The 22,165-nt window shown below is 35.3% G+C and overlaps 1 protein-coding gene across 1 annotated transcript; it reads right to left on the reverse strand.

Moving 5' to 3' along the window:
• Window positions 1-1,676: 1,676 nt before the first annotated feature.
• On the reverse strand, window positions 1,677-16,786 carry LOC142221131 (sodium-dependent nutrient amino acid transporter 1-like). Its single transcript, XM_075290689.1, has 7 exons — window positions 16,636-16,786; window positions 16,300-16,570; window positions 13,710-14,206; window positions 6,573-6,676; window positions 2,245-2,711; window positions 1,906-2,177; window positions 1,677-1,835 (listed from the first exon to the last, which is right to left on the reverse strand). The coding sequence occupies exons 1-7, from the start codon at window positions 16,708-16,710 to the stop codon at window positions 1,692-1,694; spliced, it is 1,830 nt and encodes a 609-aa protein (XP_075146804.1). The 5' UTR covers window positions 16,711-16,786; the 3' UTR covers window positions 1,677-1,691.
• Between the last annotated feature and the right edge of the window lie 5,379 nt (window positions 16,787-22,165).

Here is a 22,165-nt window from a genome sequence, read left to right on the forward strand (position 1 = left end):
TACTCATTTCTGCACGCCACTGTAATTATGGTCCGATAACTTTTGCATGGTTATTAGAGATCATATACTAACACATCGTACAAAATTTCAACCGGATCGGATGAATCCGCAAGCCAAATCTAGAGGTCGGTTTATATGGAGACTATACATACAAGTGATCCAATATAGCCCATTTGCAATACCGTGCGACCTACATCAATAACAGCCATTTGTGCCAAGTTTCCAGTCGATAGCTTGTTTCGTTCTGAAGTTACCGTGATTTCAACAGATGGACGGATAGACATCGCTAGATCGACTCAGAATTTTACCTAGACCCAGAATATATTTACTTTATGGGGTCTTAGATCAATGTTGCGATTTGTTACAAACGGAATGACAAAGTTAATATACTCCCATCCTATGCGGAGCCACCGTGGTGCAATGGTTAGCATGCCCGCCTTGCATACACAAGGTCGTGGGTTCGATTCCTGCTTCGACCGAACACCCAAAAAAAAAAAAAAGTTTTTCAGCGGTGGATTATCCCACCTCAGTAATGCTGGTGAAATTTCTGAGGGTTTCAAAGCTTCTCTGAGTGGTTTCACTACAATGTGGAACGCCGTTCGGGCTCGGCTATAAAAAGGAGGTCCCTTGTTATTGAGCTAACATGCACTGAAAAAAATATTGTCGTGAGGCCAAAGATTTCATGTCTTTAAAATACGAATGCAAATTTTGCTTAGTGTAGAAGACGCATTTCTCTAATATAAAGGTTTTTTCCTTGTCCAAAAGTTGATAAACTTTTCAATGAAGTCGTATTGTCCTTATAATTAAGTGATTTGACTTAAAAATGGGTATCATAACATGAAAGAAAATATGTTTTGGCTAAGATCAACTTAACTTTAATAATTCAGAAAAAATCTTTAAATTTAATGAAATTGTCTTTAAATTTAAATTTTGCATCTTGACTACAAAGCAAAAAATCGTTCAAATAAAGGACATGTTTTTCAACACTTTATTTTAACGACGTTTTTTACTTGAAAAATAGCATAATTTCTACTGGAAGTCGAGTCTTAATTTGGAAAATAAAGTTGTCGTTAACTCGTTTTTAAAGGTCTTTGATAGCATATGAAGAAAAAAAGCTAAAAAAGCGAAAAATTAAAATTTGCTTCCTAGAAGCAAGTACACAAAACCCAAATTTAAAAGAGAATTGTGTCTTAAAAGTATCCTTACTTGTAATCTCCGCTTCTTTGGCTCGGAATCACTACCAACATTTTTAAAATAAAGACAAAATCTTTGGAACCGGGCATGCTTTTTTTTTCAGTGTGGAATCGGGCAGCGCTAAGATAAAAAAGAGAAGTTCACCAATGTGGTATCACAATGGACTGAATAGTCTAAGTAAGCCTGATACATCGGGCTGCCACCTCACATAACCATATAACATAACCATGGTGGAGTGTGTAAAAAGACAGACAATACTATCCTGCTGTACAAACTATAGCAAAGGATATGATTGGTTTCCGAAGTAGCGGTAATGACAAGATTGCACGAAGCCACAACTACTGTTTTGCTGGGATTGTGGACAAGTCGTTACGTTCATTTTGTGAAAATCTTAAAATTTGGATTAGAAATTAGTTAAATTTTCTTACGTTAGTTTTTCCCATAAAACAGTTTACTTTTTTCAGTGTTAATATATGGACACATTTCTTTGTACTATTTTATCGTCTGCCTTTATTTGCCAATATACTTTTAACGATATGTGATTTAGTCTGAATATTTCGGCGATAAGCTACATATTCCCGGAACAGATCTTTATCAGATGGTCCCCAATATGGAGAAGGTTTAAAAGCATTTCGTAGTTTCTGTAATTGAAGATATATTTTTGTCATTGTCTTAATTTAAATCAGGAAATTTGAATTGATTCGAACTTACACTACCAAAACTGTTTCCCTTTTGCTTCAGCACTTCATAGAAAAACCATAACGGCAATTGACCCACTCCAATGGCCCATATAGACCAGCCCAAATATTGATACATTATCGGATAATCCATACCTTTATAGGTTAGTGGAGTGTAATTAACCAAAGAGTAAATTAGAACACCCAACATAAGGCCAGGAGTTATATAAGTCCAGCAAATACGCCAATACAGGCCAGTTTGTACACCCAACATAAATTCAATATCTTCACAAAGACGTTTGGTACCTAATAGAACAATTAAAAAAGAAAAAAAAATTCATAATTTGCAATTATGAATTAATATTAATCTCACCATAAATCCAAGCAAACGTTATTAGTTCTGCTATAGCCAAGAATAAAGCAATGAAAGAACATCCAAAGAAATCCACTAAATTCAATATGAATTGTCCTCCTGGTGTCAAATAGATAATGCCACATATGAATCCTATCACCGATACCAACATCGCCAATATCCAATGGGGTATATGGGGGAAACGATCCTTTATTACTGTCATCACACACGAGACCATACCAACATTGCTTCCAACACCCAAAACCAGTAGCATAAAAAAGAATAACATTGCAAATAGCTGAGGCATATATTTAAATTTCGCTATAGCTTCCGGATATGATATGAAAGCTAATCCAGCACCTCCTTTTACCACATTGGCAATATCCGTTGTTTGGGATTCATAGGCCAAATTTCCCAAGATTCCAAATATAATGCAACCAGACAGCATGGATGTAAGAGAATCAATACTGGTGATTATCATAACATCTCTAAAATGGATTAAAAAATTAGTTGTATGATTTTGGTTTAATTTCAAAAATTGTATATGGCCGAAATTTTGCACTGGCCGAATCTAATATGTCATCCAATAAAGGTTGCGTAAATTTAAAAAAAAAAACAAGTATAAACGGCCGTAAGTTCGGCCAGGCCGAGTCTTATGTACCCTCCACCATGGATTGCGTAGAAACTTCTACGAAAGACTGTCATCCACAATCGAATTACTTGGGTTGTGGTATCTTAAATCGTTTTCTAAATTGTGAGTTAGTCCATACGTGGTATACATTAGACAAAAAAAGTATGTGTAGGTAAGTCTATAAATAATTACGAATCGATATGGACTTTTGCACGGTACGTAGGGAGCCAGAATTGAAATATAGGGGTCGCTTATATGGGGGCTATATACAATTATTGATATGGATCTGAGGTCTATATATAATTATAGACCGATATGGACCTAGTTAGGCATGGTTGTTAACGGCCATATACAAGCACAATGTACCAAATTTCAACAGACTCGGATGAAATTTGCTCCTCCAAGAGGCTCCAAATCCAAATCTCGGGATCGGTTTATATGGGGGCTATATGTGATTATGGACTGATATGGACCACTTTTGGCATGTTTGTTAAATATCATATAGTAAAACCGCGTACCAAATTTCAATCAGATCGGATGAATTTCGCTTCTCCAAAAGGCACCGGAGGTCAAATCTGGGGATCGGTTTCTATGGGTGCTATATATAATTATGAACTGATATGAACCAATTCCTGCATGGTTGTTGGATACCATATACTAACATCACGTACCAAATTTCAACCGAATCGGATGAATTTTGCTCTTCCAAGGGTCTCCGGAGGTCAAATCTGGGGATCGGTTTATATGGGGGCTATATATAATTATGGACCGATTTCGACCAATTTTTGCATGGGAGTTTAAGGCCATATATTAACACCACTTACCAAATTTCAACTGAATCAGATTAATTTTGGTCTTCCAAGAGGCTCCAGAGGTCAAATCTGGTGATCGGTTTATATGGGGGCTATATATAATTATGGACCGATGTGGACCAATTTTTGCATGGTTGTTAGAGACCATATACTAACACCATGTACCAAATTTCAGCCGGATCGGATGAAATTTGCTTCTCTTAGAGGCCTCGCAAGCCAAATCGGGGGATCGGTTTATATGGGGGCTATATATAATTATGGACCGATGTGGACCAATTTTTGCATGGTTGTTAGACATGGTGTTTGGTACATGGGGTTAGTGTATACCCTCTACCATAGGATGGGGGTATATTAATTTTGTCATTCCGTTTGTAACACATCGAAATATTGTTCTAAGACCCCATAAAGTATATATATTCTGGGTCGTGGTGAAATTCCGAGTCGATCTAATCATGTCCGTCCGTTCGTCCGCAACAAGCTAACGACTTGAAACTTGGCATAAGAAGTTGTTATTGATTGGAGCCTCCTATGGAAGCAAATTTCATCCGATCCGGTTGAAATTTGGTACGTGGTGTTAGCATATGGGCTCTAACAACCATGCAAAAATTGGTCCATATCGGTCCAGATTTGATTTGCGGTGCCTCTTGGAAGAGCAAAATTTATCCGATCCGGTTGAAATTTGGCACGTGGTGTTAGTATATGGTCTCTAATAACCATGCCAAAATTGGTCCATATCGGTCTATAGTTATATATAGCCGATCGCCAATCACACAAAAATTTATCCATATTGCCAAAAATAAACTACCAACATTTTATTTCTATAGAAAATGTTGACAAAATTTTATTTCTATAGAAAATTTTGACAAAATTTTATTACGATACAAGTTTTGTCAAGATTTTATTTCTATAGAAAATTTTGTCAAAATTTTATTCGTATAGAAAATTTTGTCAAAATTTTATTCGTATAGAAAATTTTGTCAAAATTTTATTTCTATAGAAAATTTTGTCAAAATTTTATTTCTATAGAAAATTTTGTCAAAATTTTATTTCTATAGGAAATTTTGTCAAAATTTTATTTCTATAGAAAATTTTGTCAAAATTTTATTTCTATAGAAAATTTTGACAAAATTTTATTACGATACAAAATTTTTTTAGATTTTATTTCTATAGAAAATTTTGTCAAAATTTTATTCGTATAGATAATTTTGTCAAAATTTTATTTCTATTGAAAATTTTGTCAAAATTTTATTTCTATAGAAAATTTTGTCAACATTTTATTCCAATTGAAAATTTTGTCATAATTTTATTTCTCTAGAAAATTTTGTCAAAATTTTATTTCTATAGAAAATTTTGTCAAAATTTTATGTCTATAGAAACTTTTTCAAAATTTTATTTCTATTGGAAATTTTTTCAAAATTTTATTTCTATAGAAAATTTTGTCAAAATTTTATTTCTATAGAAAATTTTGTCAAGATTTTATTTCTATAGAAACTTTTTCAAAATTTTATTTCTATAGAAAATTTTGTCAAAATTTTATTTCTATAGAAAATTTTGTCAAGATTTTATTTCTATAGAAACTTTTTCAAAATTTTATTTCTATAGAAAATTTTGTCAAAATTTTATTTCTATAGAAAATTTTGTCAAAATTTTATTTCTATAGAAAATTTTGTCAAAATTTGATTTCTATAGAAAATTTTGTCAACATTTTATTTCTATACAAAATTTTGTCATAATTTTATTTCTATAGAAAATTTTGTCAAAATTTTATTTCATTCGTTTTGTTTTGTTATTGTTGGTTTTGTTCTTTAAGCATTGTTGTTGTTTTTTGATTTCAGCTTAAAACCATGCATTGACTAAACTGCAAGTGTAGCTTAACCAACAGAGGAAAATGTTTGTCAAATTTATTTGGGCAAAGCCCTATAGACTGCAAGATGGTTGGATGGACGCACGTTTCGGAATTACCACATTCTTCATCAGCATCCTCTACTTGCAGCAAAACTATCAACCAATTACCAGAATAAATTCAGGCAGTTCATTAAACCCAACAAAGAACCACACTTGAACCTTCCGAAAAAAGGTTTTGCATGATAGCCGGCTTATGCCGAAATAAATTCGTACAAACATATCTCTTTTCATATGCCACTGTCAAATCATCGATTTGAGTGCAGTTGGCTGAGTTTATTTTGAGCATACTTCCTCTTTTTTTCATTCGCTTTGTTTTGTTATTGTTGGTTTTGTTCATTGTTGTTGTTTTATAAATTTGTCCAAATAAATTTGACAAGCATACTTTTCCTCTGTTGGTTAAGCTACACTTGTAGTTTAGTCAATGCATGGTTTTAAGCTGAAATCAAAAAACAACAAAAATTTTATTTCTATAGAAAATTTAGTCATAATTTTATTTCTATAGAAAAGTTTGTCAAAATTATATTTCTTTAGAAAATGTTGTCAATATTTTATTTTTATAGAAAATTTTTCAAAATTTTATTTCTATAGAAAATTTTGCAAAATTTTATTTCTATAGAAAATTTCGTCAGAATTTTATTTTTATAGAAAATTTTGCATAATTTTATTTCTATAGAAAATTTCGTCAGAATTTTATTTCTATAGAAAATTTTATCAAAATTTTATTTCTGTAAAAAATGTTGTCAAAATTTTATTTCTATTGAAAATTTTGTCAACATTTTATTTGTATAGAAAAAAACTTACAATTAAGAAGACGGTGTTAAGAAGTTTTAAGAGACATTGCCATCGGCAAGTGTTACCGCAACTCAAGTAATTCGATTGTGGATGACAGTCTGTAGTAGAAGTTTCTACGCAATCCATGGTGGAGGATACATAAGATTCGGCCTGTCCGATCTTACGGCCGTATATACTTGTCAAATCTTGTAGAAGTTTAAAAATATTACCTATAAACATTCTTCCTGAAATTGTTAAATGAGGCATACATTACAAGAGTACCAAAGCATATAGCCAATGAGAAGAACATTTGCGTAATAGCATTATACCATACCTGAAACAAGAAACAAAAATGGCAGTTAGTAAATATTTAAGCAACATCGAATTTATTGAAAGCTCTCTATCTGGTAATGAATACACTATTGTGGACTTTCTAGTCCTCGAAGATGCATTCAATGACGTTGAGACTAGTTCAATAGTAAATGCATTGTCAACTGTGAATGTTGATCGACAGATACTGAGACTGATAGACGAACTTCTATGGAATGTTGCTAAAAACAACCTTATGATTTTCTCAAAAAAGAAAGAATAAAAGTTTTGGCATAGGCAGACGATGCGGCATTAGCAGTCTGGGGAAATTCCCATCTACAATTATAGAGGGAGCCCTCCGGATGACTGAGGCGAAGAAGAATTGGCTGTGTGTAAACCCTGTAAAGACAGAACTAGTCATGCAAAGAATGCTAAATTCGAACGGTTAAGTCCAACTCCTTATATTCAAAACAAAAACGTTTACTTGGATCCAAAAATTATGACCTTCCCTTAAGGATTTTGGTAAAGAGTGATACGGACAAAATTTGGTCAATATAAACTTGACGTATTTCTTTCAATTTTGCATTTAAAAAACCTGAACACCCCTCATTTTGAAGGTGTGTGTGTGTAGAATGTTGCTCCAATTTTGATTTTGGAATTCACTCTTCAGTTGTCAAAATGCCGCCCAAGCAAGAAAAGCAGCGTATCAAAATTTTCCTCGCGCATCGCGAAAATCCGAGCTACTCGCAGGCAAAGCTGGCAAAATCGCTAAAAGTTGCCAAATCAACCGTTACAAATGTAATTAAAGTGTTTGGGGAACGTTTGTCGACAGCCAGGAAGTCTGGATCGGGGGGAAATCGAAAACCGGAAGCCGCTGAGACGACAAAGAGAGTTGCCGGTAGTTTCAAGCGAAACCCTAACCTCTCTCTCCGAGATGACGCAAATAAGCTGGGTGTATCGTCTACAACCGTGCATCGAGCCAAAAAACGAGCCGGACTATCGACTTACAAGAAGGTAGTGACTCCAAATCGCGATGATAAACAAAATACGACGGCCAAAGCGCAATCCCGGAGGCTGTACACGACGATACTGACGAAGTTTGACTGCGTGGTAATGGACGACGAAACCTACGTCAAAGCCGACTACAAGCAGCTTCCGGGACAGGAGTTATATACGGCAAAAGGAAGGGGAAAGGTAGCAGATATTTTCAAGCACATAAAATTGTCAAAGTTCGCAAAGAAATATCTGGTTTGGCAAGTCATCCCTACCTGTGGCTTGAAAAGCAGCATTTTCATAGCTTCCGGGACTGTCAACTAAGAAATTTACGTGAAAGAGTGTTAGAATAAACGTCTGCTGCCTTTCCTGAAGAAACACGGTTGTTCCGTAATGTTTTGGCCGGATTTGGCATCTTGCCATTACGGTAAAAAGGCCATGGAGTGGTACGCCGCCAACAACGTGCAGGTGGTTCCCAAGGACAACAACCCTCCCAACACGCCAGAGCTCCGCCCAATTGAGAAATACTGGGCTATTATCAAGCGGAACCTAAAGAAGACCAAAAAACTGCTAAGGACGAGCAGCAGTTCAAGGCAAACTGGCTTTCTGTGGCGAAGAAGGTGGACAAGGTCGCTGTACAAAATCTGATGGCAGGTGTCAAGCGTGAGGCCCGGCAATTCAGATTTGGAAAAGCGAAAGCCTAACTGAATATTTTTCCAGAATTTTATACTAATTGAACTTGAAAAAGAAATTTAATTTGATTTTTTAAATAAACGATTTCACCGATTTACACGCGTTTTCCCTTGACCAAATTTTGACCGTATCACCCTTTATTGATTCCGAATCAAAGATGCTGCTTCTTTAAAATAAATATATTTTTTAGCGACCTGCAATGCAATGGTTGTCTGCAGAATTTAAATACTGAAGCGGTATAAAATATTTAAATATACGCGGTCAGGCCTTAGTAAAGATCCACCGTGGTGCAATGGTTAGCATGCTAGCCTTGCATACACAAGGTCGTGGGTTCGATTCCTGCTTCGACCGAACATCAAAAAGTTTTTCAGCGGTGGTTTATCCCACCTCAGTAATGCTGGTGACATTTCTGAGGGTTTCAAAGCTTCTCTAAGTGGTTTCGGACTTGGCTATAAAAAGGTCCCTTGTCAATGAGCTTAACATGGAATTGGGCAGCACTCAGTGATAAGAGAGAAGTTCACCAATGTGGTATCACAATGGACTGTATAGTCTAAGTGAGCCTGATACATCGGGCTGCCACCTAACCTAACCTAACTTAACCTAAAGATCACATATATAATGCATATGAATGAACAGAGACTTCCGCACCTGGAAGAGAACTATCATAAGCTAGATTCACGTTTATGCCATGTTTAGAGCATAATTTGCCACTTCCTATCAGTGGCAAGGTTTATTCAAAATTTCACGCTTTTTGTAAACATAAGGCATGGTGGCTTCCAAAGGAAATCAATACTGACCCTAACTCCCGAAACCAATTTTTGACTTAAAATTGCACGGCAATACTATAATCAATGGACCGATTACCAAAACACCAAAACCGAACCGAACACCAAAAAGTTTTTCAGCGGTGGATTATCCTACCTCAGTAATGCTGGTGACATTTCTGAGGGTTTCAAAACTTCTCTAAGTGGTTTCACTGCAATGTGGAACGCCGTTCGGACTCGGCTATAAAAAGGAGGTCCCTTGTCATTGAGCTTAACATGGAATCGGGCAGCACTCAGTGATAAGAGAGAAGTTCACCAATGTGGTATCACAATGGACTGAATAGTCTAAGTGAGCCTGACACATCGGGCTGCCACCTAACCTAACCTAACCTGTGGACCGATTAGTATTCAAGTATTTTTTTATTTAATTTTGAAGACGACATTCAGTCAGTGTATTTAAACAAAAATTTTAAAATATATGTCCTACGAAATATCATCGATCTAGCGATGTCCGTCCGTCCGTCTGTTGAAATTACGCTAACTTCCGAACAAAAAAAAGCTATCGACTTGAAACTTAGCACAAGTAGTTGTTATCGATGTAGGTGAGATGGTATTGTAAATGGGCCATATCGATCCACTTTTACGCATAGCCCCCCTATATAAACGGACCCAGAGATTTGGTTTGAGGAGCCTCTTAGAGAAACAAATTTCATCCGTTTCGGTTGAAATTGGGTATGTATTGTTAGTATATGATCCCTAAAACTCATGCAAAAATTGGTCCACATCGCTCCATAAGTGTACATAGTCCCATATAAACCGATCCTCGGATTTTGCGGATTCATTCGATCCGGTTGAAATTTGGTACGTGTTGTTAGTATATATTAGCATGTCCGTCTTGCATACACAAGTTCCTGGGTTCGATTCTTGCTTCGACCCAACACCAAAAAGTTTTTCAGCGGTGAATTATCCCACGTCAGTAATGCCGGTGACATTTCTGAGTGTTTCAAAGCTTATCTAAGTGGTTTCACTGCAATTAGGCTTGCCAGATGGCCGGGATTCGCCTGGATTGTCCCGGAATTTCGTCTACAGGAAGTGTCCGGAATTTCAATTACTCAAGGAATATGTTTTAATTTTTCTCCATTTCTTAGAAAATGAAACGATTTGAAATTAAACCGATTTCAAAAATATTTTTGGTTTTGTATTTTTATACTTTTAAATGACATTTATCTGTCAGATTTTGTACTATTTCATTCGATCTCATCACTATGAGAAACAAATCACATCACTGTCTTTCGAATTATCAGCTGTCACTTGAGAAGTAAATTTAAAAAAAAAAAAATAAACGCAAATATCTAATTTTATTTCAAATTCTCGTTTTTCTGCGAAATGCATTTTTACAAATTATAAGTCAATTCTTTACGTCCTACCACCATTTCGATTTTATCCCTATCACTACCATAGACTCTTTCGTGACACTATAATAATCCCCAACTCTGATGCGATATATATCCAAACCATGTCCATGGCGATATCCCTATTACCATTATCGAAAGTCACTACAAAAGAAGCAGCGATTGCCATTTCAGAGCTTAAGTTTTTTTTTGCCAAAACAAACCTTAATATAAGTTTATGTTTCCGTTTTGATATAAAATCATCGCAGCCATCTTGGGAGAAAGTTTGATAGGCTACACCATATTTAGGAATTCCAAAGTCTGCAGAAAATTGCTCCGTTCTAGAACCCCATAATTTTTGATAATTATAACAAATTTTTACTGAAAGTCGTTCGTTTAGACAAAAAGCCAGCAATAGAGAGCCGTAAATAGAATGCCGTTTGCGTACTTTTCAGCAATTTTAAGCAAAGAGAGTAAAATACACTCTTACTCTCTGCTAGTTTTTACTGGATATTTTTTACAGGAAAAGTTCGCGAACAGACCTAATAACGAGTACGCCATGGCGTTTATGCAATTTTACCAAGTGATAAAATATGAACAACTATTTTCGAAAACTGTGACTGTTTGTGCTTGTCCCGATAAATCCCGGAATGTACGGCGCAATGTCCTGGATTGCGACAACCATCATCTGGCAACCCTAACTACAATGTGGAACGCCGTTCGGACACGGCTATAAAACTGAAGTCCCTTGTCATTGAACTTAACATGTAATCGGCCAGCACTCAGTGGTAAGGGAGAAGTTCACCACTTTGGTATCACAATGGACTGAATAGTCTAATCGAGCCTGATACATAGGGTTGCCACCTAACCTAACCTAGTATATGGTCTCTAACACCCATGCAAAAATTGGTCCTTATTGGTCCATAATTATATATGGCCCCCATATAAACCGATCCCCAGATTTGACCTCCGATCCGGTTGAAATTTGGTACGTGGTGTAAAAATATATGGTCTCTAACAACCATGTAAAAATTGTTTCGTATCGGTCCATAATTGTATATAGCCCCCATTTAACCGAAGCCTCCCTTGTCTATTAGCTACACACAAAGAAAACTTCATTAAAATTGAGCCAACGAAAATTTTTCATTGATATAATGAAACATTTTCATTAAGACAATGAAAATGTTCGTTAATAGTACGAAAAGTTTCGTTGACTAACAGAAAATTCGTTATAATAACGACAAATTTCGTTATATCAACGAATTTGTTTCATTGGCTCAATTTTAATGACACATTTCATTAATATAACGAAACTTTTTCTATCAGTGTAAACATACAATTAATTTTCATTGAAACATTGGTTAAATTTAAATGAAGTTTGACTTCTAAACGAGTCATCTCTTCCGCCAGATCTATACTGAATGCCACATCTATACTGAAGGAGATGTATAGCCATAAGCGTAGGAAGGCCTCTGGGGAGGGGGCTTAGACCCCCCCAGAAAAAATTTAGCCCCCCCAGAATTTGAAAACCTATTTACGATTTTACATTTTTATAAAAATTAAACAAGCGCAAAGTTCCGCTAAAGACTTTCATGCACAATCGAATTACTTGGGTTGTGGTAGCAGTTGCCGATGGCAATGTTTGAAGTCTGATATTTATGAAATAGAGCTGTGATTGAACTTATGGTTTAGTTGAATAACTAACAGCCTGTTTCTGTATGTCGAACGAGTTCAATCGATCGACTGAAATGCATAGAAACAACTGTTTTTGGTTATAAATTCAGCTGTTTGTTTCCATTTTAGTCGATCGACAGAGCTCATTCGACATACAGAAACAGGCTGTAAACTCCTTTATTATATTGTTTAGTCTGGTTTAGTCATCTAATTAAAAAATAGTAATTGGTATTAATTAAATTCTTTCATAAATTAATATCTAAATAAATTAACGCTGCAAAAAAGCGTCGCCAAAAAAGAAGTGAAAATGTTCTTTTTGGGTCCGGAAGTGGTGCAAAATTGGCGGAGCAGCGATGAATGTAATAGGAACTCGTCATAGAACGAATGTCCACCGTTTCAACAGCCGTTGCAATAAATTTGCATCACTTCTTACTTTGTGATCCGAATTCAGAGTTTTGAATGTGAATTAAAAAATTGTGTGATATTTTCCCAAATAAATAATTTTTATTTATTCGTTTTTTATTTGATTTTTGGTCGACCTTTTGTTAGAATTATATAAATATTTATAAAGACCTCGAGCTTCAAGAAACATTATTTTATAATAATTTGTATATTTTTTTATGATTTTTAATGCATTATAACGCTTGTTTGAATATTTTCAAAAATTATCGATTTTTCTATAATGGATTTAGCATTTTTGTGGCAAAATTTGAATAATTTTTACCATTTTATTTATTCTTAATCTTTTTTAAACTATTTGAAAAAAGAAAACAAAAATTACGCATTAAAATATGAAAAAAAACTGAAGTAAAAAACTTCCTGTGTAGTTAATATAATTAACTTCTTTGTGAGGACATTTTTGGAAGTGCTTTTAAAGTTGTGCCTTTAAAACAAATCCCAATTTTTTTTGCTGGGAAGAGTGTGGAACTACTTTTAGTTGCTTTATTTTATATTATTTTGATGTCTATTTTTTTATTCTTTTTTATGAAATAAAACAATAATTGAACCTATAAGTTCAGCCTATAAATTTTTAGCTAGGGGGGCTATAGCCCCCCCTAGGAAAATTGTCTAGCTACGCTAATGTGTATAGCTGGCCTTGTGAAGATTGGTATCTGACATTTTCAATAACTTTATAATACCAATTCTTTCATCTTCTTGTTCAAAAATGCTCTTAATATAATTGTGATAATATGTAGAATCATTCATTTGGACGTAAATCAAGCCCACATTTATAGTAGGCTAACTTACACATATAAAAAGCTTCTTTAATATTACAAGCTGTTAAACCAGTGTACATACATAACATACATTCATTCATTAAAATTGAGCCAACGAAAACTTTTCATTGATATAACGAAACATTTTCATAAATACAATGAAAATATTCGTTAATAGTACGAAACGTTACGAAATGAATAATGAAAAATTTTCGCTGTATTAACGAATTTGTTTCATTGGCTGACTTTTAATGGCACATGTCGTTAATATAACGATACATTTTCTATTAGTGTAGAATTAACAATTCTCACAAAATTTTACTTACATTTGGGTTCAAAAGTTCTTTCCATTGGGGTTTCAAAAAGAATATAATTCCTTCTAACGATCCCGGCAGTGTAAGGGCACGTCCAAGTAGAATAAACATCACAGCATAGGGAAATAAAGCCAAGAAATATGATGCCTTGCCTGAACTACGTATACCTCTACATAAAATGGTTCCAATAATAAGCCAAGCTCCCAGGAGACACAATACTAAATCCCAATTTGGTGATCCCAAACCATTTTCAATGGACTGCGATTCACGCAATACAGATTTGGTGAAGAACAGTTCAGCCGATGAATATTGCTTGAGGGCTTGGGTTGCATTTTCATGAACTGTATGATTCGAAGCAGAGAAACAAAGGCGTCCCCATTCAGGACGACAAAAGGTCCATGGCAAAGTATCGGAGAGGCTTGAAATTAAATATTTCATAGTCAGTGCCATTACACAGGCATAATAGGTGGTACCCATAGTTGTAGCAAACACTTGGCCATATGCAATACCTGTAAAGAAAGGTTTATAAATCACCGATACACAGAAAAAAATTTTGACATTTTTAGATTTCTAAATACCATTTTTGAAATTACTATATTTAGTGAAAGCAAAAACGAACTAAAACTAAAGAAATAATCATTCACGCCAAATTGTTGTTTCTCCATGAGGTTCCAGAAGTTAAATTTGGGTATCGGTTTTTATGGGGGCTATATATGAATATGAACCGATATGGACCAATTTTTGCATCATTAGTAGAAAGTATAAACTGACATCATGTACCAACCAAATTTTAACCGGATCGGATGAAATTTGCACCTCCTGGATCCCCAAATCTGGAGATCGGTTTATATGGGCGCTATATATAATTATGACCCGATATATACCAATTTTTGCATGGCTTTTAGGGGCGATATATCAATATCATTAACTAAATTCCAACCAGATCGGATGAAATTTGCACCTCCTGGAAGCCCAGGAAATCAAATCTGGGGATCGGTTTATATGAGGTTTATATATGAACCAATTTTTGCATGGCTATTAGAGGCCGTAGACATAAACCACGTACCAAATTCCAACTAGATCGGATGAAATTTGTTCGTCTTAGGGGATTCGCAAGACAAATTTCAGGTTCGATTTATATGGGGCTATACCTGAAAGTGGTTCGACATGGCCCATTTGCAACACCGTCTGACCTACATCAATAACAACTATTTGTCCCAAGTTTCAAGTCGTGAGCTTGTTTCGTTCCAAATTTAACGTGATTTCAACAGAAGAACGGACGGACATCACTAGATCGACTCAGAATTTCATTCATTCAGTGGTCATTTGATGTTGGTCTAATTAAAAAATAAATGGTAGAAATTGAAATATTAATTGACTCAATTTCTATTAAAATTTTAATTGAAACTTTTACAGCAATATTTTGTCTTGTGTACGAAAATTTTCTTCTACTTTATTGTGGAATGGTCCCTTATTACTACCGAAATTTTTGTCCGATTTGCCTGAAATTCAAACTCTAGATATATTTTAAGTCCACAAAGAGGTGTCCTGAACATAGTGTGTAAAGGTCAATTTTTTTTTTGTTTAACCCTCTTATAGACCGATCTCCCGGTTTGACTTCTTGAGCGTGTCAAACCGATTTGGCTGAAATCCAATCGACAAAGAGTTAGGCGAATAAGGTATATACCGATCCAGGCTTTGGTAAAGCTCACGTATAAACCGATCCCGTGGTTTGGGATTTTGGGCACCTATATACCGCAATTTTCATGCGATTTGCCTGAAATTGGAAATCTAGAACTTCTTTAGGTGCACAAAGAGGCGAGCCGAATATGGTACACACCATATTCGGCATGTTTTTATATAGACCCCATATAGGCCGATCTCCCGTTTTGAATTCATGGACCTCTAGATACACACAAAGAAAATTTCATTAAAATTGAGCCAACGAAACGTTTACATTAATACAATGAAAATATTCGTTAATAGTACAAAACGTTACGTTGATTAAAAGAAAATTCGTTGTAACAAAGAAAATTTTCGTTGCATTAACGAATTTGTTTCATTGGTTCATTTTTAATGACACATTTCGTTAATATAAAGAAACTTTTTCTATCAGTGTACCACAATTTTTGTCCGATCTTCGTGAATTTGTAAATCTATATAATCATAATATGTTATAGATCGGTCACCCCATTTAACTTCTTGAGGGGATAGATCACACTGATCATCTAAATTGCACGAAACTAGAAGTAAAAATTCCCTGAGTTTACTTCTCATGCTCATTCGAGTAATGGGATAACATCTATATAATTTAGATTGCAAATCATATTAAACGCGTTATTCTATCGGATTTTCGAGCACATTTTGGGTGTGATATTTATGATTCTTTTAAAACTCAAACAAAACTGGTTCTTATAAATCCAGAATCTGATCTATGAAGAAATCATAAATGTAACTTCGAGAAGATAAATGGTAAGATTATCTGTCATCAAATCCACCTGAAATTCTATTCTATTCGATTTGATTCATGGTAGTGGTCCGAACTTAAAGACATATATAATTGTTTCTGTATGAGTTATGTAGTAAAATCTTACACCCCTACCTCTCATTGCTGGTGCCATATCGAAGGCCTTAACACAACCTCTACTAGAAAATTGACCCACTATGATTTCCAAATAGTAAATAGGTCGGCCAATCAACAACAATACAATTATGTAAGGTACCACAAAAGCTCCTCCTCCATTTTCCAACGCAATGAACGGGAAACGCCATACATTGCCCAAACCCACTGAGAGAGCAATACAGGAGAACAAAAATTCAATGTTATTTCCCCATTTGTCACGCGCGTCCTCTGGTTCATGTAGCTCCACATTCTAAATTCAATATGGAAAATTTTATATTTAATCCATCGTTTTATATCACACACATCGTTTTCTACCTCTGGCCTTCTATCGGGGATCTTCTGGAGCAGCGTTCCACCGACTTCATCAACGTTAAATTGTTTAGCAACCATTTTTCTGACATCCGTCACCAAGTTAAATACATTCGCTAGTGTTAAAAGGTATCATCACCTATTTCGCTAGGTTACGAAAATCTTGTTTCTTTTAATATCTTTATAACCTTGATATCATTGTCACTATCATCTCCTGATTTATAATTTTAATAATGCAGCTTCTAATGCAATATACTTTTCTGGATTTCACGTACAATGTTGTAGTTGGCAAATATTATCTGGTTACCTAATTTCTTATCTTTATTCCGTGAACATCCATAAAAATCTTCTGTCATTTGAAACGGCAACATTTCGCACCTTATTGAAATGAAACTTGACAATGGCCTTTCTAGGCAAATCACGGACAAACGAGGCAATAAAAGTAAGTACAATGTAGGCTTTTAAAACATTTCATTTTTATACATTCTACAAAATTGAAATCACAAACAGTTTTCCAAAAGGAGGTGCTAGTTTATCATACAACAAAAAAAATCCATTTGTTTTGAGATAAATAATCGATTATTTATTTCTTTAGATGGAAATGGAAAGGCCACTCTTATTTTTCCCAAGATCCTTTTATTATTTAATATCTCATTACCAAAATGCATTAAAAATTAAAAAAAAAAAATACAACAAATATTTATTTGGGAGCCACCGTGCTGCAATGGTTAGTATGCCCGCCTTGCATAGACAAGGTCGTGGGTTCGATTCCTGCTTCGACCGAACACCAAAAAGTTTTTCAGCGGTGGTTTCACCTCAGTAATGCTGGTGACATTTCTGAGGGTTTCGAAGCTTCTCTAAGTGGTTTCACTGCAATGAGGAACGCCGTTCGGGCTCGGCTATAAAAAGGAGGTTCCTTGTCATTGAGCTTAACATGGTATCGGGCATCACTCAGTGATAAGAGAGAAGTTCACCAATGTGGTATCAAAATGGGCTAAATAGTCTAAGTGAGCCTGATACATCGGGCTGCCACCTAACCTAACCTATTTATTTGGTAAAATATCACAAAATTTTGTAATTCACATTCAAAACACTGAATTCGGATCACTCCTTAAGATGTGATGCACATTCAGTGCAACGGCTGTTGAAATTGTGGACATCCGTCCTATGACAAGTCCATGTTTTCATCGCTTCTGCGTCAATTTTGCACAACTTCCGGATCCAAAAAGAACATTTTCACTACTTTTTTGCTACGCTGTTTTGCTGGGATGCTTCATATACGAAAATATTTTTTTTTTCAAACGAAATTTTAGACAAACAAATATCGATTCTCATTTGCTTTCCGTCGTAATGAAGTTTTTTTTTGGAAGAAAATTATATACTTTTTGTGATAAACGTTGATTCTTTTACAGGACGTAAAAATAATTTCATAAAGACTCAAAACATTTTTTTAATTTTCTGACCAATTGCATCTTTTCTCGTATATTTCCCAATTCAAAATTTTTTATTTAGTTCTCAGCACATTTTTCTGTAATACAAAGAATGTAGAAGAAATTATTCTATTTTATACACTTAAAAAAAGTGAACCCTTTATTTCACTAAAGCCACACACACAAAAAAATCAATTAATTTTATTGTCAATACAATTAAAATTGTGTTTAAATTTGAGCTAGCAACGTAATTTCTAAATACAATTACGATTTTAGTAATATTTTGTCACATTAGCAAGCAATTTTGTTATATCAACAAAAATTTGTTATATCAACAATAATTTTGTTGAACCTAAACATTTTCTGTAACCGGTTGGCTGATAAGTCCCCGGTCTAACACATAGATGGCGTCGCTAGTATTAAATGCATATTATTTTTATATAGTAGTATAGCCCGAAAGAGGTGGTTTCCGACGAAAACATCAAAAAAATCCACAAAATGATTTTTAATTACCGTAAAATGAAGTTGATCGAGATAGCAGAGGCCTTAAACATATCAAAGGAACGTGTTGGTTATATTATTCATCAATATTTGGATATGCGGAAGCTCTGTGCAAAATGGGTGCCGCGCGAGCTCACATTTGACCAAAAACAACAACGTGTTGATGATTCTGAGCGGTGTTTGCAGCAGTTAACTCGTAATACACCCGAGTTTTTCCGTCCATATGTGACAATGGATGAAACATGGCTCCATCACTACACTCCTGAGTCTAATCGACAGTCGGCTGAGTGGACAGCGACCGGTGAACCGTCTCCGAAGCGTGGAAAGACTCAAAAGTCCGCTAGCAAAGTAATGACCTCTGTGTTTTGGGATGCGCGCGGAATAATTTTTATCGGTTGTCTTGAGAAGGGAAAAAACCATCAACAGTGACTATTATATGTTATGGCGTTATTGGAGCGTTTGAAGGTCGAAATCGCGGCAAAACGGCCCCATATGACGAAGAAAAAAGTGTTGTTCCACCAAGACAACGCACCGTGCCACAAATCATTGAGAACGATGGCAAAAATTGATGAATTGGGCTTCGAATTGCTTCCCCACCTACCGTATTCTCCAGATCTGGCCCCCAGCGACTTTTTCTTGTTCTCAGACCTCAAAAGGATGCTCGCAGGGAAAAAATTTGGCTGCAATGAAGAGGAGATCGCCGAAACTGAGGCCTATTTTGAGGCAAAACCGAAGGAGTACTACCAAAATGGTATCAAAATATTGGAAGGTCGTTATAATCGTTGTATCGCTCTTGAAGGAACTATGTTGAAAAATAAAAACGAACTTTGACAAAAAAATGTGTTTTTCTTTGTTAGACCGGGGACTTATCAGCCAACCTGTTAACAACAATTTATTGTTAGTGAAAAATTATAATATTACTTTGTGTGCAATTATTATGTTTGGAGAAAGTTTCCTTTATTCTAATAATTGTTTTCGTACGTTAATTAAATGAACTAAGAAACTGGAAAATATTACACACAAATGAAGCATAAAGATTTACTAAATTCGTACTTCTCACAAATTAGTGCGTCCATCTTGAACTTCGTATGGCACTAAAGACATTCTTGCAATTTTGAACTCAACATTTTTTCCTTCAAATTACGAAATTTTCTTTAACAAGTCAAAAAAAAATATTTATGTCTAACAGATTTTCTTGAATTTGTCGAAAAATATTTACTTAGGTTTGTGTTATCGGCGTGATGTGATACTGTTTAGTTAAAATTTTCTGAAAGTAATCTAAAGTCTCAAAAAATTAACCAAAACTTTTCTTGCTGGTGAGTTCAGTGGTTTTTCAGTGTACATTTTTCAAATTTTACGTTTCGCCTGGACGGAGAATAGAGCCGCGGAGCATACAGTGATAATACAGACAATTATCACTACACCCCCAAAAAGTCTTCCCCCAAACATATTCTGCTTCAAGTATACACTGAAAGAAGAGTTTTCTTTTCTGAGGAACGAAGTTTTAGACAAGCAAAGGTTTCTGTTGACGCTAAAAACAAATAAAAATAATTAGAAGCAATGGTTGATTTGCATATCATAACTTTGGATTTGCTTTGTCTAAACGAAAATACTTTATAAGGAAGGGGAATTTCGTTTATCTAAAATTTCGTTCCTAAGGAAAGTATTTTTTTGTTGGTGTATATATTTTCAGAATTTGTTCAAACAAACAAGTATATACGGCCGTAAGTTGGGCCAGGCCGAATCTTATGTACCCTTCACCCTGGATTGCATAGAAACTTGTACTAAAGACTGCCATCCACAATCGAATTACTTGGGTAACACTTGCCGATGGCAAGGTAGGTTAGGTTGGGTTAGGTTAGGTGGCAGCCCGATGTATCAGGCTCACTTAGACTATTCAGTCCATTATGAACCACATTGGTGAATTTCTCTCTTATCACTGAGTGCTGCCCGATTCCATGTTAAGCTCAATGACAAGGGACCTCCTTTTTATAGCCGATTCCGAACGGCGTTCCACATTGCAGTGCAACCACTAAGAGAAGCTTTGAAACCCTCAGAAATGTCACCAGCATTACTGAGGTGGGATAATCCGCCGCTGAAAAACTTTTTGGTGTTCGGTCGAAGCAGGAATCGTACCCACGACCATATGTATGCAAGGCGGGCATGCTAACCATTGCACCACGGTGGCTCTTAAAATTTCTTAACACCGTCTTCTCAATTGTAAGTTAGTCCATACGGGGTATATAGTAAACAAAAATAAAAAAGCCGATTAGATACGTATATAATTCAGTTTGACAAAATTTTCTATAGAAATAAAATTTTAACAAAATTTTCTATAGAACTTTTGACAAAATTTTCTATAGAAATAAAATCTGAACAAAATTTTGTATAGTAATAAAATTTTGACAACATTTTTTATAGAAAAAAATTTTGACAAAATTTTCTATAGAAATAAAATCCTGACAAAAATTTCTATGGTAATAAAATTTTGACAAAATTTTCTATAGTAAAAAAATTTTGGTAGATTATAACTATAGACCGATACGGACCAATTTTGGCATGGTTGTTAGCGGCCATATACTAGCGCAATGTACCAAATTTCAACCGGGTCGGATGAATTTTGCTTCTCCAATAGCTCCGGAGGTCAAATCTGGGGATCGGTTTAAATGGGGGTTACGAGTATATTTAATTAAGACCGGTATGGACCAATTTTGCATGGTTGTTAGAGACCATATACTAACATCGCTTGATACATACTAACTACAGTATAGGTAAATTTTAATCATTCAGTTTCCGACTCAGCAGTGACGATTTTACAAGGAAAATGTGGCTAATTCTGAGCCGATTTTGATAAAATTTGGTACACATTTGCTAAATTTTTCATTGCACTCTCCGTACAAAACTTCAAAATTTTCGAAATGAAACTTTGGCGTCCATGGTCATATGAATATGAATCGGGCGGAAGATATACATGGGAGTTATATCTAAATCTGAACCGATTTTGACCAAATTCAGTATACCTAGCAAGAATGTTAGTCCTACTCTATGTGCAAAACTTGAAGCAAATCGGAGTGAAATTTTGACCGCTGGGGTCATATAAGTGCGTATCGGACGACTGATATATATGGGAGCTTCTCCAATAGCTCCGGAGGTTTAAATGGGAGTTACGAGTATATATAAATAAGACCGGTATGGACCATTTTTTGCATGGTTGTTAGAGACCATATACTAACACCACGTACCAAATTTCAACCGGATCGGATGAACTTTGCTCTTCCAAGGGGCTGCGGAGGTCAAATCTGGGCGGGCATATAAATTCGCCTATCAGGCAGCGACCCGTTATAGCAGATATTAGGAGTGCTATCTGACGCCTTGAGAACACTAGCATATCTAGTGTGCGGTTTAAGTTTAAATGGGGCCATATTTGCTTGGTGTCGTTACAACCCTTGCAATTTTCCCATCGAATATTGGCCATCATAACAGCCTTCTCACGTAGTAAGAGCTTGCAGGTGGCCAGAGGCATACCAACAGATTCTAGTTCCCCTGGAATATGTAAGGTAGTTCCTAGCCTTGGTAACACATCTGCTTCACAGTTCCCCGGTATG

Source organism: Haematobia irritans, chromosome 1 (assembly GCF_050003625.1).
Source record: "Haematobia irritans isolate KBUSLIRL chromosome 1, ASM5000362v1, whole genome shotgun sequence".
Classification (NCBI taxonomy): domain Eukaryota; kingdom Metazoa; phylum Arthropoda; class Insecta; order Diptera; family Muscidae; genus Haematobia; species Haematobia irritans.